The sequence below is a fragment of the Thermobia domestica genome, chromosome 13 (assembly GCF_964235325.1).
Source record: "Thermobia domestica chromosome 13, izTheDome1.hap1.1, whole genome shotgun sequence".
Classification (NCBI taxonomy): domain Eukaryota; kingdom Metazoa; phylum Arthropoda; class Insecta; order Zygentoma; family Lepismatidae; genus Thermobia; species Thermobia domestica.
The window spans coordinates 72,329,308-72,357,118 of NC_137466.1; the positions used below are offsets into that span (position 1 = coordinate 72,329,308).

Genomic DNA, 27,811 nt, shown 5'->3' on the forward strand with positions numbered 1-27,811 from the left:
GAGCTAGAATCGAACCAGGAACCATATACACCAGAGGTAAGCGCTGTACCACTGAGCCACCACAGGATAGTTTGTATGTGTAGATATTTGATTCCGATGAACATTCAGTGAATTATCACGAGATTTCAATAGTAATCGTAAAAGATTCAGCGATACTTTATTTTTTCTTATTCTATCATTGTTCCGTGCATGCTGGTAATGTGAAATCTCTCGAATTTTCTTTAACAAAAATGTCACCTTGTGGATATTTTAGACCTCTTCTAGTTTGTGTATTTTTTCTTTTGTTTGAGTTAACTATCTTGCATGTCTAAAACTTGCATATATTTGAAATCGGTTACAGTTTTGGGAAGTTATATTAAGTAAGTTGGAAAGTAGGTCATCTTTGGCACTAAACAGGTAGTGAATGGCCTTCGTCATAGATTTGCGTAAAGGAGGGATAAAAATAGTTCGAGTGTCATGTTGAATAGAAGGAACAGCATAGATATTTCCAGTTAACAGCAGGCGACATCTCGTTAATACTAGTTTTTCGTGGATGGGTGGGTCGCCTATGTCAGATTGTATTAAATCAAGGTATTGACTAGTTAGGCACTTGCACGTAGTGCACCTGAGTATATTGTTTGAAGAAATTTCTAGAAGCGGCAGAAGTATTATTTTTTAGATTGTTAGATATCTTGTTTTTAATTTGAAGTAGAAATAAATTATCTGTTTTTTTTCCTTTTGCTTTCTTTGTTTAAATTTTGAAAGGTTTTTAAAACTAAGTTCATATTTTGTGACTAATAAGTTAGTATTTTTCTAAATTGTGATAGTCGAAGTCAGGTAGCAGAGTAATTGCTTTGGGAAATTTAACGCCGGGTTATGCTGTTCTTTTAGTTCCACCAGGGACAAGTTAAACTTTTATAGTATCCACTCAAGAGCTTTCATCTATTTTTTTCGAGATATTTTGCTTTAGCCTAGACGTGTTTAAATTCTTTAATACTACGTGAAAATACATTTGCTTTCAAAATAGCGAGAACTAAATTTTCATCTGGCTGCCTAAAATAAGGATAATATCATTGTGTGTATTCCTTTTTTTGTCCTTAGAACCTACTGGTATAAAAGTCGGAGAAAGTATAACTTTCCGTGAGAAATTTATTTACTCTACTTATTTTGAGTAGTTTTCCACACCGTCCTTGACATATACATTGAATATTAGGTTATTTAAGTTGGAGTAGCAAGATGATTTCGCACTTTGAGATAGATATTTATATTGTTATAACAAGTGATAATAGTAGAAAATCTTTAGTGAGTGACCGGGAAATTCTAACATTTCGATAAGCATTCACGTGAAGATATCGAACAAAGATAGCTCTCCACCGTAGATTAACGAAATATTCTGATTAATGTTGATTTTACAGTGAGCAACATAATCAGTGATACTTTCCCAGAAACTTTTCTTATAGCACTAACAAGTACTCATTCAGTAATATTGTATAGTAGTGGAGCAATATACTATTTAGAATAATAGCAGTTTTTTTGAAAGTACAGAAATTAATTTTCAGGTCTTGTTCGAGAGAAAATGAGATCACTTTGTAAGTGAAAGTATCTATCTATTAAAATGCTACAATAGCAGTTAAAAGCGCCTGAGCTCCAACCTATAACTTTAGCTTTCAAATTTTTCATTTAGGGTTATGTGTGATTTCACGTTTAACAGAGACAAACATTTTAAGTATTTGTACTTTAAATAGTCTAAATTAGTTAACTATATCTTTTTCGTAAAGTTTGATATAAAATTATTGTTCAAAGCCTTTGTATTTTAATAAGCCTTCACTAAAATCAATGCGTGTGAATTGTGCTTCCATCTTCCGAGTTCTTTTAAACTATATGTTGAGGACGTTTATATGTTTGTGGTAAATCCTTTCGACAATGAGATCTCGGAAACTACAGGCTCTAGAAAGATCAAGGAAGGATAACCATTTCTCGAGTCTAAGATAAATTTTATTTTTGAGTGTTTTGCCCAATGAACACCATATTGAGATATTGATAAAAAATAATCGAAAAAACCTCCCCTTTATGATACCCCTTGCCGATTTTTTTTTTTTTTTAATCAAGACTTCTTTCACTTGTCTGTAAAGGGACATGCACATATGTTGTGAGGAATGAGAAGGAGATTTATGCTCATCCGAATGATGCGCTGTGTAGAGAGCGCAGGTTCAACTAGTCTATCTATTAAAATGCTACAGTAGCAGTTAAAAACGCCTGAGCTCTAACCTATAACTTTGGCTATCAAATCTTTCATTTACCGTTATATGTGATTTCACGTTTAACAGAGACAAACATTTTAAGTGTGTGTTTTAAATAAATTTAAATACAGTATATCTTTTTCATAAAGTTTGTTTTAAAATTATTGTTCAAAGCCTTTGTATTTTAATAAGCCTTCTCCAAAATCAATGCAAATGAACTGTGCTGCCATCTTCAAAGTTCTTTTAGACTATATGTTTGTGGACGTTATATGTTTGTGGCCAATCCTTTCGACAATGAGATCCCGGAAACTACAGGCTCTAGAGAGATGACGTTTTCACTGATCGATTGCAAATTTTGTGTAGATTGTCCAGTTCTAAATGAATATTTAAAAAATATGGCCATTATTTTATTATTACATTTTTACGGATACACTGGAAGTAATAATAATAATAATAATAATAATAATAATAATAATTAAAGCACCATATCCTACGCATTATATATTCCAACACCACATAGTTGTATATATATCAGGCGTCTGTTTCATGGCCAAATAATGAAAAAGAAAGGATAACCACTTCTTCAGTCTAAGATAAACTTTTATTTTTGGTGTGTGTTGCCTAATGAACACCATATAACTGGCATTATAATTAATTGTGTATGTAATGTATTTGCTTATTACATATTGCATGCAAAAAGAGAATATATTTATCATACACGAATTAGAAACTTCAACCGGAAGTAGGCTCAAATCTTGCAAACGGTCCGAGATATTGAAAAAATAATCGAAAAAAAATCTTCCTTTTATAGTATCCTTCACGATTTTTAGCACGTCGTCTTTAACTTTTGTCTGTAAAGGGACATGACAAATGTTGTGAGGAATTGCGAGGAGATTCATGCTCATATGCGAATGATGCGCTGTGTAGAGAGCGCAGGTTCAGCTAGTAAGTTAATAAAATTCCACATATAGATTGACTCAAGACTGGGAGTATCATGTGTGGATGTTTGCGTGAAATCTTGCTACACTATTATGTCTATCGAAAATTAAAAAAAAAAAATTAAAAAAAAAAAAAAACTTTGATTTAATCTGTAGTTAGGATCACACAGTCGACAGCTAAATTTGGAGAGCTTTGTTTTCGTTTAACAGAGTAGGTGTACAAACTTGAGTACACCTTTGTGTAGAGAACTTATTTATCTGTAACTATAGCAACTTGTAATCATAAGATTTGAGTCCATTTGTTCCAAAGTTATTGAGAATAAATATCCATGAGTAGTACGTAGTTTTGCTGGTGTTTGTTTTATGCGCAGCGCAAGTTAATGTTTGTCATCTTCAGACCTCCTTTTATTGTTAGGTACAATATTTGCATTTCCTTTAAAATAATAAAATTAATAAATGAACTAGGGCTTCCAAAGTGATATCGAGGGTACGTTTCTTTACATTATTAAATCTAGCCGTCCTTGAATGTTGACTTGTGCTCATCAATATAATATTTCGACATTTTTCCTGAATCTGACTTGAAAGGAACAAATAAAATTTTATTTTATTCTCCTTATGTCGTGAACTGATGGGCAGTGTTCTTTACAGAAAATTTTAATTTGGCAAAAGTTGATAAATTAAATGTTTGCGTTTGAATAATGTTTATTGATATAATATTTTCAAGCAGGCAATAATTAAAGTTGAACAGCGGAGTAATTTCGATGAGTAACGTTTCTAAATAATCGTGCAATTGAAAAGACAGATGTTTCACACACGTATTGCATGTTATGACGTTATCTCATATTCAGATGTGACTGTTTTGTAGTGATCAGGTGTAGCAATTTCGTTTGATATGTCGTTTATGGTGCAATGTATTTTCATGGAAGGATTGACGTAGAATTATTAGGTTTAATTCTGAGTAAAGCTTACCGTTAATGTGTTTCTGTAGTCATCGACTTTTCAATGGCTCTTCAAATTTGATATTTTTGATGAGTATGTTTAAGGGGTTTCGTTTGATTAGTAATCAAGCTTTCTAAAGGGTAAAGTATTCACTTTCACATTAGTGAATAAGATTTAAACTTAGTTTTGATCATTGTGGTGAAAAATTTATTTTGTGTTAGATTGTTTATTTTCTATGCCGCCAAGCAATATATTTCGCCCAGTCATACGTTCTGAGTGGATTTCACAACATATTTTTGTTGTGTTCTCCCGTTCGTACATACTCGTAACGTGTTTTACTTCTTCCCAGGGAATGTAACTGGGCATTGTTTATATTTTCGTAGCAGTTATTTTTTAAAAAATTATTTATTAGCCTTTGCATTCGTTGTTACAAATATTTTATATTAGTAATACATTTTTCGAATACCTTGAGTAACCTTTATTGCTCTAAGAACGATTTTTTTTTTTAAAGTATTTCAAGTAATAGAACTTTGGTACTTTTCTTTGATATCAATGACAACCTCTGATAAATCCAGAGTCTTTTAGTGTCTTGAAGTAGTGTGCAGTTTTATCGAGTGCTAAATATTCAAAGCAGCTTCAGTAGGCGATGCGTGTGTTTGGACATACGGTTGGTATATCTGAAATCGAATATACATATTTTTTGAAGATAATCATTTGAAGGAAAATGTAAAGCATCTACTCAACATTGTAAGTAGAAGTGCTAAGAGATAAAGAAGTTAACAGTGCGAGCGTAAAATACATCAATAACTACAACCGTATAAAAATAGGTAGGCAGGCAAACACTTCTTGAAACAAGACAGCATTGGTTGTGCTTCCCTAATTTGTGACTTCTTTATACTAAGACTTTTGGCATATGTCTGTCGTCACAAATCACGTCTACAAGCGTAGTGCTTTTTATGTTACGAGTTGTTTCTTATCAGTCAACTAGTAATTAAGCATTAAGAATTTTTTGACTTTTTTGATCTGATTTAAGAGTAAAATCGTTGCACACGGTAGGAATTGAAAACTCGGACTGGTCAACTATTAAAATTAGTTTAATTTCTCAAGCTGAGTCACGAAGAGTGTAAGTTCAAATCGCCAATCCTTCATCGGACTGTCAGCTTGTTGCAGAACGTATATACTGGATAATTCTCTTATGGTTACTGCTTAAGAATTTTGCTTCTATTTGCGCATTTAGTTGATTTTGGTCTAATTGTAGGCCTGTGCGATATTTCTGGATATTTGGATTTAATGCTTCGGATGAAATCAATCAGACTTCAGTCCAAACTGAAAATTCAATTATATTTGGGTATGTATGAGACAAGGAGAACCTGTTTAGCCAGTACAGTGAATTGAATGGATGTAAGTAAAGGTTAATGTATACTGCTTCGTTTCGGAGTTGCTGTCAGGGATTGGTAAATTTCCTGTGAAATTTCGTCTACACGTAAGAATTGAAGTTAAGACAAAGATACAAAGTATTCCAATATTCAGTAAAAATGTTTTCAATCAAGAGATTTATTAGACGATATTTTAGTAGCATTGTTTCAAAGTATTGAGAGCCACCGTCTCTCAGTGGTAGTGTGTTCACCTCTGATGCGTGAGTTTTCTCGGGGTTCTCAGTTTCCTCTCACTTTCTTTATTCCACCATTTCATTCATTTTTCATCATCATTGTTTCTTTAGCCTAGCCGGCATAACTGTGGGACGTAAAACTGAAAGGTTTCGTTTTGTTTTGTTTCAAAGTATTAAAATGATTAGGCCACTTTTGGTGCATATGGTCTGATTCTGTACCCAGCATTAAGGCAATTGTAAAACTAGTTAAATAGTAATGAATTCCTGTCCAGAAAGAGCGGCCATGTGAATACACCTCATTCTACGAGTCGTGTGGCTCATCATAGCATCCATGGGCTATTCAGTACCTCATAGTTATTTATAATAGTTGTATACAAAATTGATTTTGTATTAGTTGAACGTCCAACGTCTAAAACTGATGGATGATTGTGAAATTAAATTCTTGTGCTTTCCCATTGGGAATCGAACTCGAGACCATGGATACCAAAGGCGCACGCACTAGCCAACTAGACCACCGTGGAGGGCAGTGGTTGTGTTGTTTGCAAAATCTGTTACTCAACTATAAATTTGGAAATGCGTAACGTTCATGTCTGAGCATTGCTTGTTTGATAGCAGAAGGGCTATATACTATGTTACTTGAAAAGATTGCACCTACTATTTGTTCAAAAGCCATATTTAATAAGCCTTATGTATGACATTACGATGCTTGAGCTTGAAGCAAGTTCTCAGTTTTCCAATGAAATTTTTATTTGTGTTACTCACTCCATCATGAATAAGATTGATGAATGTCAGAGATACTGACCAGACGTTTTCTGAACCAGACTTTACAAGAATGAAATTACTGATGGAACAAATGAATTCAGACCCAATAATATTGTATCCTAATGTGCATAGATTGAACACATTCTTCACTCTCCTTTACTATGTGTGAAATTAATTATTCAGTGCCGAAATTTGACTAATTTCTTTACTTTCATAAAACAGTTATGAAATTTAGTAAGGAAATAGTTTTGTTCTTTTCCAGTCGCTTGATTGTTATGCTTGTGTAAGAAAAGTTACATTATCTGTTCGTCAGTCCATTTTCAGATTCAAAGGAGAAAATGGCTGAATGGTAGACCTATGTTACTTCAATAAACTTAAGAAAAAAAAAACTGATTGTTTTCCGTGCGAGCAGCAACCAGTGTTATTGCGTTGCTGTCAAATTAATTGATCAAGGTGTATTGCAAAATGAAACGGGATATCTATAAAACTGACCAGTCATTTCCTTGATTGGTCATTGGAATACTTATCCAAAATTACAGTGGACTACGTACAGTAGTTCTTGAAATAATCATGACCAAATTTTGCATGTTTTAGATAGGGAGAACACGCACTCCGAGGATTAGAGACTGCCTTATTGTGGGATTTGAAGAAGCAGTACTCCAAGTGGCTAACGCACGTGCCTTATAAGCGCATAGCCTTAGTTACATTCCCGGTAGTGTTTGTGTCGGATATAAATCCGAGTAGTGGTTTGACGTCGTTTCATATAGCCTCGAATGTGAGATCAGAAAACTAACATTCTGCTCTCTGTGAAATCTCACTCGAACCTCTTGTATCAAAGTAGCTACAACACTTTTGTTTTCATTCTTCAATATTTTTAGTATGAGATGTGTATAACTATGCTAGATACCGACAGCAAAGCATTTAGAAATTCCCATTCACTAATAAAAAATAAACGAGTAAAGTTTTTTTTTTTTTTTTTTTTTAAAGGCAAATCCATTTCTCATAAAGCAGTTTTATCGACATTCCTCTTTGCAACACAGCAACACGTGACACAGTTGCACGTGTTCTAACTGCAAGAAAGAATATAGACATGAACAAAAACAATTGAGTGGAGCTTATTGACGTGTGGACAGTATGTTGAAGTATTCAGCATCAGCTGTTGAAGGTCAACCTGAATCATAACGTTTTGTGCTATCTTTGTTTAGGTATTAGTGTCAGAAATGCGCATAGAAATTGTCCTTTCTTTGTGTGTATATATATAGTTCATTTGATAGAAAGTGAGAAGTCCAGAAGAATTAATATTATACATTCTTAAGAATTCGAAGAGAAGCCCTATGTTCGTGATTTTTTTTTTTTTTCCTTTCCCGATTAATATGTTGCAAGTCAGATTTCCTTTTAATCCGTTACTAAGAAAGTTCGTAAAAAGTAATTTCTCTTAACGTTTGTATCAAAATTAGTGGCATAACATTTTTTTTCTCCTTCAGTTGGCATACGTTCACAATTGACTGTATCTTAAAATATGACCTTTATTTGGATTGCCGCTTACCTTCAACATGCAGTAAAGTGACATTTGTCAAGGCTAGTCATTGCTGAACACAACGCCATTTGAACTGCGGAAATGTAACAATCAATAAAAAGTCTTTCAGTTATACACCTTATTATAATGTCATATCCGGTTTATTGATGTTACCATAATTAGCTTCAGCCAGTAGATGATTAACAGCTTAAATAGATTATGGCCCTCAGCAGGCCGGTAGCCAGTCCAAAAATGTAGGGGGGCGACTGAAGTTACGGGGGGGGAGGCGATCCAACCATATTATACTTCATCACCATATTATACTTCATTTTCAAGCACACCGTGAAAAATTTTTGGGCCAGCAAAACTTTAGGGGGGCCCGACCCCCCCAGTCCCCCTGGATACGGGCCTGGCCCTTATGATTTAATAATACCCTAATGGTTCCGGCATACATTTAAGACGGTCTAAGAAGTACCACCCCTGAAGCAAGGGTGTTAATGACGGCTGATTTTCGTTATTTTTATTATAGTGCAATAATTGCTCAAATACCTAGAATAGTTAATCCTAGGATGCAGTGGTTATATTTTCAATCAAGAAAATGTAGATTATATTTTCCCATTGCTTTGAAAATAGTGAATGTAGCGATTTCTTAATTCAATTTGAAACTGGAAAGTTAGAAATATTGGCATTCAATAACACGTGTTAAGTATAATCAAGAGAACAAATCGGGAACTACAGGCAGTATCCTGTACTCTAAATTTTGGAAAACGAAGCCTCTTTGATCCTGCCTTCTCTGATACTGTATATAAAAACAAACGAAGAACATTAGTTACTCAGGAAGAAAAACATTAATGGTAGCCACTGATTTCTCGTAAGAAACTTTGGAAAGTGTAGTTTGTTTCTGTCACTACACATAATGGCTATATGCCTGTCATTAATTTCACGTAACTATCTATCTGTAGACTTATATTTGAGTATGTTCCACATATTTGAGTGCTCCACAGCATATATGGTGTTCTGGTAAGTAACCAGTCATTACTTTTCGAGGGCACCGTGTAGAACTTGTGTAGTTTAGTGACCGTGTGTAGTTTAGTCAGCGTTTCTGCGTTTTATCAGTGGAAAGGTTTATTTTGTTGGAATAAAACTCCAAGTGCCAAGTATAGAATTGAATTTCACTGATTTGGGTGAAAGTGTTCAAGTCTCTTCATATACAGCACAATACTGATACTTGGAATCGTAGTGGGAACCTTGGATTTTTACACCGGTCGGAAAGGTGTAAAAGCCTTTTCAGGCCAGCTGTTTCCTTTATTCATTGCTGTGAGGGTTTCCTTTATTCACACCATGCAAATGCCGGGATAGTACCTAAGATAAATGTCCCAGGCCACTTTCTTCCTTCCCTACTTCTCCGGGCAGTCGAAGGACATCATGTCATGCGTGACGGACTTAAAAAGGCCATAGATGCGGAATGCCCAGAACCCCTGATTCCTTTAATGTTTGGAAATAAATGGCAGATGCTAAATAAATTACTTGAAGACAATTGATTTGATGCAACTTGGTAATTTTCTGACTCTCAATTCACTTCTCTCTTTCTCTCTCTCTCTTTTTAAAATTTGTTTTATGTAGCTGCATTTAGGTGTTAGCCGTGCAATTTTTTTTCAACCTCATAAGCTCTTCAGTGAACTTTTATCACGGAATTTTTTGAATTAAAATCCACACAGATTCCCTATTCACGGATTCTGGATATAGGTATGTCAAAATTTACAAGGGATGGACGATGTTCTTCGCCCTCCCCTGGAGCCATAGGTGCTCATAACATTTAACAGCAAAGCCGCTGTTATCATAGCAGCGTTCCTCATCTTTGACAGTATGTAAAGGGTACACATAGCTCTTTCCGGTGGCTAGGGCGTCGCCTTTGGCGCACGTGATTCCTAGGTCAAGTCCCGGTGTGAGAACATTAACTTCTGAATACACTACGGTGTAGTGCAAAAAAATCTAGTTTTTTCAATAAAAAAGTTTCATTTTTTTAAATAGAAAAATGTTTGTTCTTTTCCTTTGATTGCATTTGTTTTTACTAGTAACTCGGATTTTCCTCTCATTCTTCCGTCCCGTATTTGTCTCTTGCACAAGCAAGGGAAAGTATCGAATTTTTCTGCTGAGCTGTTATTTCGATAGGAAGGAAAGGTCCCGTTTGTAATGGATACGGGAAGAAGTTCACTGCTCTGCTTTCAAGAATGAAGATTTGTATGTTGATAAAACCATAGCCCTTGTTAAAAGTAACCACTTAAAAATATTTTATCTCCTTCTTAACCTGATGGTTTATTTAAGTAGCAATCTCAAAGGTAACAGATGCCGTTTCTTAATGTTTAGATTTATATAAAGTTATTGGTTACAACAAAGAGACTATTTAATATAACTTCAAAAGAAAAAAATTACTCTCCTTTTTACATCTTAGCTCCAATTGTGTTGTTGAGAAGTATTGCTTCAAATTATCATCCTTTATTCGGTCTTATATGTTCAAAATGATTGTTGCATGTCTATAATTATATTCTTTCAAGAATATAATTTGATAATGATTTTGCAGGGTACTTTTAATACTGGTACTATGTGTATAATCGGGTGTGGTAAATTTCATAGGAAAGGAATTATAAATACGAAAATTAGAATGAGTAAAACAAAATGTTGCTGAATGAACAAGAAAGTTTTATTTTAGTTTTATTGTTCTTATTTGCTGCTCTTTTGGCATGAGAGTTGCCACATACTTGTCTTTGCCAATTATACACATACTAACATCATAAGAAATAATGGGCGAATTCGTTATCAGATTATATTCCTACAACAACCTATTTATAGACATACGACAATAATTTTGGACATGAGTGTACAAAGCATGTATAATATCTAGTCGACAAATTATTTATGTGGAGGCTGCGGTGGCTCAGTGGTAGAGCGTTCACCTCTGATGCATGGGGTCGTTAGTTCGATTCAGCTCACGCCAATTGGACTGGTGCACAAACACCATGTTCAAGGGTTTTCTCAGTCCTCCCGTTTCCTCTCACTCTTCATCCCACCATTTCCTTCATTTCTGTCATCGCCATCTTCTTTAGCGTCACCGGCATAACCGTGGGTGTAAAACTTAATTTCACTACTAAACTAAAGGCCTACTTTCACGAAAAGATAAATTTTCATTTGTACTTTTACTGTATTTCTTGGTTGATACTGATGAAACATTGCTGAAACCCGGATTATTAGTAGATATGCTACTCATATATGTATTGTAAAATATTTATATCCTAATAATATCTGATGTTTAATCTATGTTACATTTTATTGTAATTACCTACATAAAAATACTTCTTACTTAAATAGCCGTTAGAAACAGTACAAATAACTATTTTTAAAAATTAGAAAAAAAAGGAAAACATGTTTCTGAATTTTTTTTTTTTTTTTATTACTGTTTACAACACTATTACGGTGATTTGGATTCCATTTTAGACTGTATGTCCACGTCTGATATAGCCTTAGTACAGAAAAAGGACGCTAAACTGTAATAACTAACCAACAGTAAAGATTTACATACCCTGACAGGATAAACAAAAAATAGATGATGAAGTTTCGATTGCCGATTTAGATTCGACATACAAAATATATGTGAAGTAGCCAAATTTATCCGTGGAGTAACACCACTGTTAGTCGTTAAACACACACATGCGCAGTAACTAGACTCCTTTTGAGTTGTGTGTTTAACGTTCCGTTCAGCAGCGAGGCTATATGAGATGTAGACCTACTGATTAACGTGGAATGCGAACCACATGAGCTCCCGCTGGGAATCGAACCCGGATTTCCCATGCCAAAGGCGCGTACGCTAACCGCTTAGCCACGGAGGAGTTCTAGACTCCTTTTAGTATGTACTTTCGTTTTTCGCGTGTGTTGGTGGAGAAACATTTTTAAGAAAGTGGATGAGAGTGGAGTGGTCGTGAACTTGCTAGTTTTAACTGTTGAGTAACACTGGTAGATCGATGTTTAAATTTGTAATCTGATATTGATTTAATACAGTTGTGGTAAAGAATTGCGTATCTGAAACCACTATTTTTATTGCTTTTAAAAGCGACAGCATTTGCCGTAGTAACTATTAAGTTAGATTTCTTTTGCTGAAAAAACATTGAAGGGTGAAATATATATCTGATAGTGATATTTAAAGTTAATGTGCGATAATATTGTTAAATAAAATAAAACAATTCTGTAGTGTTGACAAAAGGATGATATTTTAAAAACTTATCTGATAATTCCATACATATAATTAATTGCATTGGCATTAATCCATTTTTGTCAACGACTTAACATTCCTTTGAAAGTGACTTTTAAACTAGCACGGGGACTCTTACGTTGGTGAAACGTAAATAACGTTGAGAACCCAGCCTGGCATTGGTTTTACACCACCCAAGGAAAACAAACCGTTGAGTTAAAAATATGTGCAGTACAGTGTAACTGTAAACATTTCAATGTTTGTTGTTACGCATTATATTCTTTTATTACTTTAGCCTTAATTTGGATCATGCAAGAGGTAACACAACCAGTATTTTAGTACGATATGAAATAGTATCAATCTCGTTGTGGTTAGAGAATGATAGTTTTGCAAGTAATTCTAAATACTGGTAACATTGTGCAAAATAACTGTTTGTTAAACTTACGGTAAGGCTGTTGATATCTCATTACTTGCTAATTTGTTTACCAAGAAGCTATATCAAGAAATGGTTCTTATCGTAGCTTATATAACACAAACATAATATGTTAAGAAAAATATGTTGACATCTTCGGAAGGCGGTTCTCGAAACTACCGGTAAACGAGCTAAAGGGGGGGGGGGCTGATAAAAGCGCTCACCTCTGCTACAAAGGGCTAGAGGTTAATCAGAGGCCATATTTGCATTTATAATGGATAACATAGTTTCCGTCTTACCCCTTCCATCCTAACAGTCTCTGCGCATATGCGGTAATGTCTCTGTGCATATAATATTGGGTATTTTGTAGTCACCAAAGGCCGATTCCATCATTAAACTTTGCAACTTTTTCACTTACCAAATTTTGAGTTTCGCTATTTTTGAAGCACTTTGCCGCATTAGATGTTATGCGACTGCCAAGTGGCAAAATCTTTACAGAATTACAATGGTATGTTGAAGTTCATTGTTCTCGTGTGATTGAAATATAAGACTTGTGAAAAAATGGTTTTGATTTAATATCTTTTTTTTCAATACCTGAACAAAATAAGTGTTCGGAGTTAAGAATGTAATGGAAAAATGAAATATCGGCTATAAATTATAACTTAAGGGTGTATTGTTACTTTTCTTTTTTCTCTTTACAATGGAGTAATAAAATACTAATATAATAACTACACCATAGAGCAAGTTACGTTAATCATAGTAGTTCGTAGGTGGTTTTTCCGATGCGATTAAATGAGTGGAATATAATGTTTACATTTGAAAATTACCATGATGGGAAAATACATTGAATGTTGTAAAATTTAATCATTGTTTAATACAAGACGAGCTTATTCTGATATAATATCTACCATAAACTGTTAACTCCGCCAGTTTATGAAACACACGTTAGGTAGGTTTAGGTTAAATTAGTGTAGATTAAGTTCTGTTTGGTTTACCATATAAATAATCGCGGCGGGGCTTAGCCCAAAATGGTACTTTATATTACACGCTCCAGTTCGTATCGTATGTAGATATGAAAAGTAGGACTGGAATGTGTGTTTAACAATAGAAGCGTTGTTGTACCTCTACCCAGTGCTATGGTGCCAAAGTACTCACCAATCTATGCTTAGCGGAACATGGTTGACTACACAAAATGTGTTGATGCAATACGTCGCTAATGCTCTCGCTTTTGGTGCGGGCAATTCCGGTCGGAAAAGTGTAAAAGCCTTTTCTGGCTAACCATCCTGAGGTTCTCCTGGGCTTTCGTTATTCAAACTAGGCAAATGCCGAGATAGTACCTAATGTGAATGTCCCAGGCCGCTTCCTTCCTTCCATACTTTTGCGGGTAGTATGATCGCCAAGGAACATCATCGCTCTTGCGTGACTGGCTGAAATGGCCATAGAGGCCGAAATCCCAGAAATATAATTTCTAACAGCGTTTCTAACTTAAGTACTACCCAAAAATACTTTTAACTACTTCAACACAGAATTCCTACTCAATTCCCACTTGAACCACAGAACACTCATTTTCATTTGAATATTTAGAAGTTCTAGGCACGGCTGAACCTTCCCAATGAGTGTTGGTACGGAAGAGTGTAGAATTAACATTGACCATTTATACTTTGAATAATAATTACGGGACACCTGGGTCATGTATGCTTAAAAACGGGACATTTAGGCGTCCCGTTTGAGAATCAAAAAACGGGACAACGGTTGAAAATAAGGGACTGTCCCGGCTAAAACGGGACGTCTGGTCACCTTGTCCATTGCCTTTACTTAAAGGGTATAACGTGGAAGTTAAACTGAAAAATTTCATTGCTTTTCATTTGAATATTTGTAGGAAAAATAGCGTGAACTAATTTTTCAAATACCATGATTGTTGATACAAATTGTAGTTACTTTAAAGTGTTCGGGTATTCCACGCAGCAAAGAATCTTTCGTATATAATCGTAACCAGATGTATAAATTGAACAAATCTTTAAATGTGTTTATTAAATTTAATATAATTGTATTGCATTGGACAGAATCAACGAGAAAGGACGGAGAAAAATCAATCATGCCGTAAATCGGGTTTATCTCGAAGTGGACATGATGTTTGATGTATGTGAAGTAGGTAGGTAACATGCAGCAATTGAATCTGTTGCGCAGTTACATCGTTGGAATGCATGTTGTTGTGTGCCAAGCTGGTGACGAACACAAGAGGAAAAACGACCGATTTCCAGCTGTTCCTGTGCTATTTTGGCTGAAGCTAATGTTAGTAAGCTTGTTAGTACAACGTGACTTGGAATGGTCCATAATAAACATTAGATATAGTGGCCGCACAAGTTTCCTCGTCAGTTTAGCCCACGGTCTTTCAGTGAGCGGAGCAATTTGTATGAGAAAGCAGCTTCAGTTCGAAGCATAGTGATATTGAACAGTATTAAAAAGAAATTCATGACTTTGAATGATGAGATAATAATCACCAGTTTGTTTTTGCATTGGTGTGGAACTCGAGCTCCAAAACTTTCAAGACTTAAGACAAGTTGAAATTAAAATGCTGATGCAGTGATAGTTAATGTGCCTCAGATCTGTGATTATACGTATTTTTTTTTAATTGTGCGAGTGCAACTGAAGTTTTTTCTTAAGTGATCTTGCGCTCATTTAAAAGGGACCAAAATTTTAAGTGAAGCATTGTTCGAAAGTGAAGAAGAAACAATATTGTTGTTCTTGAATAATTCGCATTTGCTTTGTTCTTCATTCCATTTGAAGGGTGAATAGAATGCATGTTAAATTTGAAATGATTGTTTCTCAGTTTTTAGTTTGTATAATCCCGATAATTTTATAGTTTGTCAGTGAAGATAAGAGTGATTTGTGTTACGTAAGCAATAGGAATTCTTTGGTTTAACGAACTTTTTTCGAAAAAAACACTTTTCGTAAATCTTTTTTTTAAAAAGTCCTGTGCGTGGTTGTGTGAGGATTCTGCTGACCTTACTCCAGTTAAAATACGAATTGATATTAATTTTATAGAATAAAAATATTCGTGTCAAGAGTATGTATGTGATTTAATATAGAAGGGAGTAATCTACTTGCTGCTAAACAGTTCCAGCTCGCGCCAAGTGAACTTTTTGGTGGACAACACCGTGTGTGTGGGTTTCCCCGGGTTCTCCCGTTTCCTCCCACTTTTATTCCACCATTTCATTCATTTCTCATCACAGCCTCCTTTAACCTAGCTGGCTTAACGTGGGACGTAAAACTTAGTTTTTTCTTTTTTATTGCAAAACAACTTGCGCGTTCTCGCTCTGTTGCAAATATGTGAAATTTCTGTGTTAGATATTTAATGATGATTCCATCTGTACCCGGCATCAGAAGCACCCGAATCCAAATGTAAAGCCTCTTGAGAGTTCAGATAAGGTCCACGTTTGTTAACTCATAATCCACGGTAAGGTTTCACGTTTGGTGGAGAGTCTAATAATCTTAATAGAATTCTCGAAGTTTACTGTTGAACTGAACGAAAACCAGTTGTCATGAATTTGACATAATTATTCATTTCTACGCCTCATTACACACAACATTCATACAGAAAATAGCAGCAGACAAGCTTCATAGCATGTTGGATGTTAGCCATGGCTTGATAGTAGAAGACAAGTTTCTTTATTCCCAACTTGGGTTTTGCACTTCTTCGTGGAGCCGAGCGGCACTTTGTGTTCGTGGTTCTGGTGGAGCTGTTTGCCTCTGTGCTGAAAAGGAACGTAAAACGCCTGTCAGTCTAATCCAAAATCGAAGAAACTAATTATGTATTGGTTTAAATCCCATTGTGTAATCTTGCACAGGTGCAACAATATTTCAAACAGTGTTCAACATTGGTATCATACTATAACCAGAAATTAAGCTCAAGCTTGGAACTCTTGAAAGTCTTGTGAAAAATCAGAAAAATGATTGTAGTGTTGCAATTTTGCTCATAATAAAATAATTTCCATATTTCGCAGACTAAAAAAAAAAAAAAAAAAAAAAAAAAAAAAAAAAAGATATTGAAAATAAAAGCGCAGCGTAATCTCTGAATACACTAGCCAACAATATTTTACTTTTTTCTGTAACTGGTATGAGAACAACTAATCTTTATGTTTTCGGGTGTGCTGGCTAACGAAAATGTTAATGAAAATGCAAGATTAGCTCTCGTTTTGAAGTTATAATTTTACGTTATTTCCTATATAAGCTTATCCGTATATTTACCTTGTTGTTTTCCCTCGGAGGAAGGTCACTGAAGGCGCAACCGCTTTGCCTTGCGGTTGCAGTTTTCTGCTGGTGATTCCCTGATTAGTGTCCAACAATAATCGGCCAACATTGATGCATTCCACTTTCCCTGGCACCTCATTTCCATGTCCGAAATTTGCTTGTGCTAGCGTTCTCCGTGCTCGTCGCTTACAGCACCACAGTTGTCAGGAAAGAAGTCCAAGTGGGAATCCAAGAAATGTAACTTGATCCTTATAGTTTTCTGTCCTCTTATTTCCTAAAAAAGTTCGTTGATACTTGAACAAAGGCACCCCAAGCTAACTTTTCATCGCCTATCAGGATAGTGTTGAAATGCTCATCTTTGTACAGTTTACGTATCTGGGGACCCACAAAAGTCCCCTCTTTTATTTTCGTCTCACTAAGAGGTGGAAATTTCTCGCGCAAATAGAGAAATGCTTCCCCAGTTTTGTCCATGGCTTTAACAAAGTTTTTCATTAGGCCCAGTTTTACATGAAGAACAGGGAGAATTATGTTCTTGGATTCGATAAGTGCTTCGTGCATAACATTGTAAGGTCCTGCTTCAAATGATTGACGCTTAGGCCAATCTTTCTTTTTATAATGAAATGCTTTGACGCGGCTATCCCAGGGGCACAGGAAGCAACAATATTTGATGTAGCCCTGTTGTAGCCCAAGTATATGCCTATGACTTTCAGATCCCCGGGAGTCTGCCATTTAAGCTTGTCGCAGTTCAATCACAATAACAATTGTTTCATGTTATCATATGTTTCTTTCATGTAAGGTGCATACCAAATCGGAATCAATGATAGCATGTTGCCATTGTGCAGGAGGAAACATTTTAGACTTATTTTGGAGTCTATGAACAAGCTCCACTCATCACTTTTATAGTCAATGCCCATAGCTGCAATTAGTCACTACAAAATACCAAGTTCTTTTCATTTTCGAAAAATGGAAGGAATGACATGGCAGTTGTGGAATGCAGTCACATTTACCGTCTTATCACGGCAATTCCACTGTTGTAGTCTTGACGCCAACAGTTCAGTTTTCTTTCGGCAATTCCAGATTTCTCACTAGGTCACACTATGCTTTTTTGTGATTCTCTGTACAGTCATCGTTACACAATTAGGATATTTCGAAGAACTAGGTTTTGAAGGTGATGGTGCAGCACTAGTGTCACTACCACCCTTGTCACTATCACAATCAAGTGGAACAGGAACAGGCAGTCCATCTCCGTGAGGCACTGGTCGCATGGCCGACGGTATGTTAGGATATATCAAGGAAGACTTTTTCTTGGAAATACCATGTGTTAGCGGAGTTGTCATACAAAAGTAACAATCATCCACATGGTTTGATGGTTCTCGCCAGATCATGGGTATAGAAAGCCCATGGGAGATCTTTTTAACCACGAATAAAGACTCGAGACACAAGATATGTAACATACATGAGAAGCCCAGGGCTTGTCCTGGTCCCCGATTTCACATCCAAAGTACAGTTGTAACAAAAATAGTCAGCACTGTTTATACATTTGCGAGGCATATTGAATCACAGGAATTACAATGACCACACGCACTAACTACACTTCAATAATACGTTCTTCCAGCACAAGAACACAACACAGTTTGTAACAGACAGAAACTATGCTTAAATGCAACATGCTTCACTCCTCCCTTCCCTTCCTGTTTTTGCTACGAGCCCAGGCTAAAAGTAGCGACAAAATACACAGCTATTGTTGCCTGCAGGAAACTTAATCACTTTGTCTACAATCAGCGGGATTTGAAGCCTATATGGGAAGGGATTGACAAGGAATGCTAATAAAATATATTAAATATAATTAAATGTATTCCCCCCCCCGCTTTAACTTGGAAACGAGAGCTAATTCCAGTTTTTCATTGTCGTTTTCGTTATCAGCGTGGTCGATATAGTTAACAAACATCTATTTCATTCCAGTTGGCTAGTGATATGTGTGTATATTCCTTCCGTAACTTTTCCTTGAGGCTCTTCCGTAAACACACACTTTTCTTTCTTTTTTTTTTTTTAATTTCAGTGAATATCGTAAACAATGAAGAACATTTTAAAAACGTGGAATGCAAGCTAGATAGTATATACGAAACGCTAGTATATGAACTAATAGTTGTTTTCAAATCATTTTGTAGTGTCCAACAATTGTGATATAAACTGTGCACTCAAAGTTATGGTCTATAAGAAACTGTTTGGAAAAGGTTATAATTTATTTAACAGCGTTTTGTAGATAGTATCTGGCTTATTTTCTATATTTTGATATTCATTATCATTGAATTGTTCACTAAAATTAATTATATATATATATATATATATATATATATATATATATATATAAAATGTGTGTGTTTGTGTGGATGAGAGCGAAGAACCTTACTTCTACCCCACGGATATATTCCGCATTTCTTTAGTTAGTGTGATGCTTGTTGATAAATTTAGCGTTAGATTTATCATACAGTGCTTATGGAAAAAGTTTTCAGTTGATATATGTGCAAATTATATATATTATTTGCACTGCAAATATCAATTGAAAACTTGTTGAAGCAATGTATGATAAATTTTATGCTGTTCTATAATCTGTAAATTTGAACTATATTTCCATAAAGGGTGTTTCACTTAAGTAATGTGTTGCAAATTAATTGTGTGGAAGTCGTAAACGATAAGAGTGGAACCTAATATTACTGAAATAAATTACAACAAAACATATTAATTAATAATAGCTAATAACGTGGATATTATAACTAGAGCAGCTTCGATCTATGTGGAATCATAATTGTTTCGATAGTGGTGACGTACACTGCTGACTGTGTTTTGAGATGTTTTCGTCTGCGGAAAATTTCTGCATGACATGTGATTGTTACATCAGTATATTTATTACGAAAAATTATAAATTTGACCGCCTTAATATACATTATGTAAGTGTTGTAGACTAAGCCCATAGCTATGAGGAGCCCCCGGAAACTTTCCATTTAGTGTTGGTACGTATGTATGAATGTTTAACCCCATCCTCTACCCTTAAGTTATTATCTCGACCTACTCTTTCAATGCTCTGACCACGGACTAGTGGAAACATGAATGAACACATTGGGGTGTAAATTTCCTGATATTTAATTTCCATTCCCAGAGTAAACTTTATTCCTCACTTGCATTAGACAAACTCAGGGCTCCTATTTTAAGTACGATGGAAATTGCAGTGTTTGTTTTTGCCATACACAAAAGAAAATGAAATGTGTAGGATACGTATAAATTGATGAAGTACATCAGTTGTAATTTAAATTACGTAATAGTAATAGTAATATAGCATGGCTTCGGTCGACGGTCTCTGCCTTACCAGACAGCATATGTTAAATGAATGGTGCGTTGTTATTTGGTCTAGGAATTAATTCGTGCGGTTGGTACGCACACATTGAAGCTGTAGTACAAACACAAAATACATAAATACCTTAAGAAAAATATTGTCCATCGCTAGCCACCACTTTCGCCCATCTGTCAGGCAATGTACGGATTCCGTGGCGAAAGAAGTCCTCATCCTTGGAAGCGATCCAGTCAGAGACCCATGTTTCGATATCTTCTGAAGAAGTAAACCGCTGTCCAATCAAATCGTTGTTCATGCAATCGAACAAGTAGTAGTCCGAAGGAGCAACGTCTGGTGAATACGGCGAGTGGGGTAAAACTTCCCATCCGACATTTTCTAAATAGGTTTTGACCGGTTTTGCGACATGTGGGCGAGCGTTATCATGTTGAACAATATGTTTATCATGTCTGTTCTCCCATTCTGGTCGTGTTCTGGCCAGAGCTTGCTTCAAACGCATTAATTGTCGTCGATAACGTTCTCCATTCATAGTTTCACCCGGTTGCAGCAGCTCATAGTACACCACACCTTTCATATCCCACCATATGCACAGCATAACCTTTGCACAGTGAATATCTCGTTTTGGTTGTGATGGACCTGGTTCACCTGGTTTCACCCAGGCCTTTTTTCGTTTAGGGTTCTCGTAATGGATCCACTTCTCATCACCCGTAATAATTCGATCCAGAAACCCCTTTCTGCTCTGTCGTTGAAGCAGCAATTCGCAAATGGTTTTTCGTCTTTCAACGTCTCTGTCTTTCAATTCATGTGGAACCCAATGTGACATCTTTTGAGTCATTCCCATGGCTTTCAAGCGTTTGGACTGCCGTGTCGTGACAAAACGCTGTAACTTTGGCGGAGCAGTTTTGCGAAAAAGAGCCGTAAAGTTTTCATCAGAAAATGTGATCTGTATCGTGTAGAACCAGTGTATCTTGACTTTGGAAACACGTGGTTACATGTAATGTTACGTAAATGCATGTTGTGTGATTCAATTTGGTGAAAATTGATTGGTTGATCATTATTGCCTAGTTACACTGGTTCTACACGATACAAATCACATTTTCTGATGAAAACTTTACGGCTCATTTTCGCAAAACTTCTCCGCCAAAGTTACAGCGTTTTGTCACGACACGGCAGTGGAGACTGTTGTTTGATCAACGCCTAATGCTGCTGCAAGTTGTTCCTGCGTTTGACACGAATCCTGCTCGAGTAATGCTGTCAATTCTTCGTCTTGAAATTTTTTTGGCTGTCCAGCTCGCTCTTGGTCTGCCAAGCCGAAATCACCACTTCTAAACCGTGCAAACCACTTCTGACACGTTCGCTCAGCTAGAGCATGGTCACCATACACTTCCACCAAAATACGATGATTTCAGTCGCACTTTTCTGCATGTTAAAGTAATGCAGCAGGACACCCCGCAAAAACACTTTATCAGGCACAAATTGCGCCATGTTCACTTAACTACAAACTGGTGTTGTTGACGCTTTAATCCACTGCCCTATACTACGAACGATACGCGATGACAGGGGTTTGCAACACATGTGTGGATACACGGAACTGTGGGACGCTCCGTTCGTTGCGCCATCTCTTGTCCACCCGCAAGAATTAATTCCTAGACCAAATAGTTCATCGGTTTTTCAAGGGTTTGAAAACTAGGTTCTTGTTGCAGTGAAATTTGAAAACTACTACTAGTAGAATTCGAATTTGCGACGTCGTGACTTGGCGGCGTAGTCTTGGAAGCGATATATAATGTGGTGGGAAATGCCCTCTGCGCAAGGTGTCGCCAACGGTATTATGGATTAAAGTTCTGCCGTACTGGGAGCCCCACATGAATAGTAGGTCCCGTCCTTCATAACTTCGATCATGCATAAAAAGGTAAATAAAAAAGTTGCATCAAATCCGTAACCTCGGACGCAAGATACGTTAATCATCCTGGCTATACAGGGATGACTTTACTGTTGTAAATAAGAATATACATTTTGTATAATGTGTGGGAATAGGCTATATATTGATGGCCCATCTTGTCATGAATAAATTTTATATATCTTTTTAACATTTTTGTGCATGTTTAAAATGTTTACTTATCTTTGCTCCATATAGTTTAGTTGCTTCTATTTCTGACTTCGAGTTAACTCGTATTTAACACAATTTCCAATAGTTCGTTCCGTCTCACGATTACTGATTTGTTATAGTAGCCTGGCTCTATAGGTGAAACGCCCTTTAGGAAAATGTGGGGAAAATTCCTTAGATTTTTTATAAAGACTTTTCCGTTTTAGGTAGAGTGGAGTTGATTCCCTGGGTCTAAAAGTGTGAAGTATTTGTAAATTCGCTTGTGAAACCTAGACAAGTACTTCAGGGTGTATTGTTCAGTGAATACTACTAATTCAAGAACTTCACAAAATCTGTTGTGAATCATATAATGCCTGTACTGGACAAAGTAAACAGTCGTGGCAAGTACGTATTGATGTGATGAGTTAACCTTATTATGCAGGATTCATAGAGTAGAGTATAGAGAATGTATGCCGTAATTGTACGTTAATGCTGTAAGCTCGATATTAAAGAAAGAAAAAAAAAAAAAGCATGTGAAAATGAATAAAATTCTCACTTTTTTTTTTAAATTAAGGGAAGTTAAAAACATATTTGAAAAAGTTTTCAGTTGAAATTTTTTATAATTCCTAACAAAATGGTGGTATATATGTGAAAGCATACTTATCAGCGCATGCGCAATATGAGCATTTGCATGTCAACTTGAGCCCAATTCTATGCTAGGAGCATGCTGCTTCAGTATTATCAAATGTAATATTGTCTTCGTAAGTTGCACGTCGCCACCAGACATTCCTTAATTCATGCACATACTGCAAAATAGATATTTCAAGTGTACGTTTGTATCGCTTATACTCAAAAAAGTTTGTTTCTATGATGAAAAATTCGAAATTGATTTTCAGTTTAATTATTTTGTAAATAGTTTTAATGTTGAGATGTGTATAGGTTGTGTAGTTAAGAATTTCTTGTGGGTTACGTTGTGTATTTGTATGTTCGTGTTATACAGTATCCACAAATTGATGACCATGTGGAAAATTACTTACGTGGTGTGTTTTTTAAACTTCGTTATCTAGTATTTTTTTCTTCGCGTTTAGTATTTTCTCTTCGCGTTTGTTCCAGGAATGGTACATTTTTTAGTGTCTAGCTGGGCATCAAATTTGAATGATGTACACTCATGTTCAAAATGATTGTCGCATATCTATAACTGTCTTCTTGTAAGAATATAATTTGATAATGATTTTGCAGGGTACTTTTAACACTATGTGTATAATCGTGAAATGTATATTTGTGGTAAATTTCGTAGGAAAATAATTATAAATACGAAAATTAGAATGAGTTAAACAAAATGTTGCTAAATGGACAAGAAAGTTTTATTTTCGTTTTATTGTTCTTATTTACTGCTCTTTTGAGGTGAAATTTGCCACATACATGTCTTTACCAATTATACACATACTAACATTATAAGAAATACCGGGCGAATTCGTTATCAAATTATATTCCTACATCAACATATTTATAGACATGCTATAATAATTTTGGACAGGAGTGTACATATTATGAGTATTTAAATGGAACTTTTATAGAAATTTAAATTTGTTAAAAAATCCATTTTTAATGTATTTCTTAATATTATATAAATCTGTTTGCGGTAATCTTTCTCTTCGGTGTGATGCTAGTGATATATATAATATATACGATATGTTGATTATTCCATGATTTTAGTGATTTCGGTATTCTGCAAATGCGTGTGGTTTATTTCGTTAAGCGCTTGAATTGTTGGTCCAATATTTAGGAAACTAGACCAGTAATTTGCTGTATTTGTGTACAGATGAAATGTGAACGGGAAATAAAAGCAAGGATAGAAAGGCAGAAGAAACTGTTGGGATGAAAAGTGTATTTTGTGGAGTTCTGAATAGAGAATTGCGACGTGGGTGTGCGTTACACAACGTTTCTATTCCGGTTTTTGAAATATTACCGTGTTCATTTGTTTGAATTAAGAGGAATAAAAATAATTTCTTCCTTGAAACAAGAAAACAGTATTTCATTTTCAAATGAATAAGATTACGTTCTTCTTGCAGTGTAAGAAGTCCTTTGATGATCGGGCTATATTCGAACTACATTCATGTTACCGAAACTGTTCCTTTTTCGCAAGAGTTGCATACAGGAAAGAAAAGGGTTTTTTCGGAGAATCTTAGAGAAAACTCCCACAGTACTCAAACATCAGATCGGTACCATGATATAGAAGAAATACGTTCAATTAGAAAGAAAAAACGCGTTATAACACAGGTGCCTCATAAATGTACCTTGAAAAGCCTTAAACTGAAGGATTATCATTACTTTGAGAAATACTTAAAAAGAAATCCTTTATGGCAAGTAATGAAACCTATTCGCGTGCTTTTATAAATTTTCATATGAAAAATTCTTTCAAAGTTCATTATTCCTGATAAGAACGTCATACTAGCATTTGAAAGCGTTTCATTACGATTGAAACAATATATGAAGTATTATTCTTTGTTAATTATAGTGGTGGTTAGGGACATCTAAATAAATTAGCAAAATTTAGAATGATTAAAATTGTGCGGGAGAAGAGACCAATTGGATGTAATTAAGGAACGAAAGGAAACTTATAGTGAAGAACAATGGTATTAAAAGGCAATGAAAATAATTGTATTTTAAGGGATGTATTAGAAGGTATGGTGGAAGGGAATAGTGTGTGAAAAAGGCACAATTGAATATTAACCCCTTACCACATGCCGTGCCATATATGGCACGTACCCTTTTTTCACTTGAGCTTTTTTGTGATTTATCAAAGGCATCAGATGACTGTTTTGTCTGCTGCGTGAGATATTGACGTGTATGAATAAGAGATTTTGGTGTCATCTGGCATGTTCTTTGTGAGTTGTCATATATGACAGTTACTTATTTCTCGTCGGAATTAAGTGAAAAATCTAAAATTCAAGTTTTAATTCATTTTTCAAGTTCCCACATGAGGATTTTCAATACTGATTTTTTTTTTTCGCTAAAAGAAAAAAATCATGCAGAAAGGGGTTAAAGAATTATTTGTTTGCTCAACACAGCAGGGAATTTTAGTACATGGTAGCTTCTGAATTTGTGGCAAGTAAATAGCTGGTAATTGGAAATATTTTGATTATTGTTACTCCTTTTAATTATTATTATTAGTAAAATATTTTAAACAACTTATTCTGAGAACTCCAAATTATGACATCGGTTATGCTGCACGATACTGCGTGAGAATTTGTCAACCTGTTTAAACTGTAATTTCTGATTTCATTTTTAAGACTGTTTTTATTCTGTTTTATTTTTTTTACTGTTTCTTGGAGAAAGAAATTTATATGAATACATAAATAGAAAACAAGCATTGGATGTTTGAAAAACAAACTAGTATATTCGCTATTGATCTCCTTAAGAATTACATTGAAGGTATATAATGCTTTGGAAATCGTTAATGGAACGATTCCTTTAATAGCAAACTTCTTTCGCCAATCTACTTTTCTTCTTTGTATATTCTGAAACCTTACTTTCGTTTAATGGAATATTATTAAAGTTAAGCATTACCTTTTGGCTACCTGATCTAAGATAGAGGGATAAAAACAGACTTCCTAAAGTAAACTTAATACTGTAGAGTTAACTTTGCGAACAGCTATAATGGGCTAACTAGAGGGGGGCAAACTTATCTGTATTTTAATTGTGGAATATTTTAGAAAACTTCCAGGGGTATGTGCATTTTTCTTTACGTAAATGCGACTCTGTCTTAGGTATACAAGATTTGCCATGTTTGCTGCTGCGGTGTAAGTTTCTGAGAGGGTTAGAAAATGTATGTATGATACTCAGCGAACTTTGACCTGATTCTAGAGGCAGCGAAATTTTTGTTATAGGAATACATAATTCAGACCATCATCCGGAATGACACTCGAAATTATTATTAACATGCCCAATTAACTTTAAAAAAGTAGAGTGAAGAGTTTATTAATTTTTTCAATGCAAGACTGTTGCCGATCGGTAGAGACAGTCGCGCTAAAACTTGATTTTTTTTAAAATTATTATTTATTCAGCTCAGTTTTCAGTTAGCAAATATTGAAGTTCTGTAGTTCGTTAACGTGTAAAGTACCTAATATTATATATAATTCAGAAAAGTACCAATTCTCCATTATTTTACATTCAGTTTACCATATTGACAATATAAGTAGCGATTTGGATGAAGCAGCGATTTTTTCATTAGAATTCTTGATACAATATAGTAACAACTCGTCTGTTGCGTATGTAAAACACTTTATTCAGAATTTTGTAAAAAGTTTAGTGTCAGTTCTTAGAAAGAACGTGTGTAATGAGTTATGTAAATGTTTTGCATTGCGTTAAATTAACCTTCAAAAGTGGGTTGACGTAAGTTGCATTAAGGTGTTCTGAATACATATTTGTTAAGAGTAATGTCCACAGGTGAGGTATTTGCATTATGGGTGGAATTTGTTTGTTAACTAGTTAAATTGTGGAATCAGTGCACAGTTCCAAGTATTTCGGTTACTATTCTACACATTGTAAACAATAAGTTGAATGATCTGAACGTTTCTTTTGTGCGCATCGAAGTTAATCGTTTGATACATAAAAGGACACTTCTTACCTACCATTTTTCAGAATCGTTCATATTGCACTTAGTACTTTGTAAGTAATATATACGTACCTTATATCAAACACTATAGAGCTCTTTCTTTTTCAGTATTCCGCAACCCAACCAGTACTCTATAACGCTGGGTGTGGGGCCTCGGTGGTGGTCCTGATGCCCCCCACGCCGCCTACGTGTCGTCCTACAACACAGAGGGCAGCGGTGTGGGGAAACCAAAAGAGCTCTCTGTGAGCCATACTTTTGTCCCAGTAAGTATTTTCCCATTTATGCTATATCTTAATTAAAATTTGTATCTGTATCTGGTGTATCTATATTAAAATTTTAAAAATTTCTAAAAGTAATATGCTGTTTCTCTTAACAATAACATTTATAAAATTCATATAGTTAGAACTAAATAATGCAATAAACTCAGTACATGGTCTATTCTTCTTATTATGTTATATATACATGGACCAGTTATGTAAATAACTGGTAAATTCAAAATTAACATACTTTTCAGCGATGTTTACTATTGTAGTTGCAGCAACTTGTGCTGTTATCTTCTAAATATGAATTAATAGAGATGGGTCAAGAAAGTTTAGGTATTACAAACGATCTAATGAGAGCTATGTGGATAGCGCACGCGCCTTTGGTGCGGGAGAGTCGGGTTTGAATCCCGGAGGTAGCCCATGTTCAGATCTCACATTAAGCTGTAGGTATGCGTCTCATATAGCCTCACTGCTGAAAGGGACCTGAATGCAAATCAAAATTACAAATGATCTAATACGACATAGCTTCTTGCCTTGGCATAATAAAGAACTTAAATTTCACCAATAAATCTTGTGGTATGTATTTGGGTTTTGTAAACAGTTTTCATCAAT

At 35.2% G+C, this 27,811-nt stretch overlaps 1 protein-coding gene across 1 annotated transcript in view; it reads left to right on the forward strand.

Moving 5' to 3' along the window:
- Window positions 1-27,811, forward strand: part of Oda (Ornithine decarboxylase antizyme) — a 66,226-nt gene that overhangs the window by 25,572 nt on the left and 12,843 nt on the right. The window contains 2 exon segments of the mRNA XM_081735903.1: window positions 27,045-27,102; window positions 27,104-27,199. Coding sequence (XP_081592029.1) covers window positions 27,045-27,102; window positions 27,104-27,199 — 154 coding nt within the window.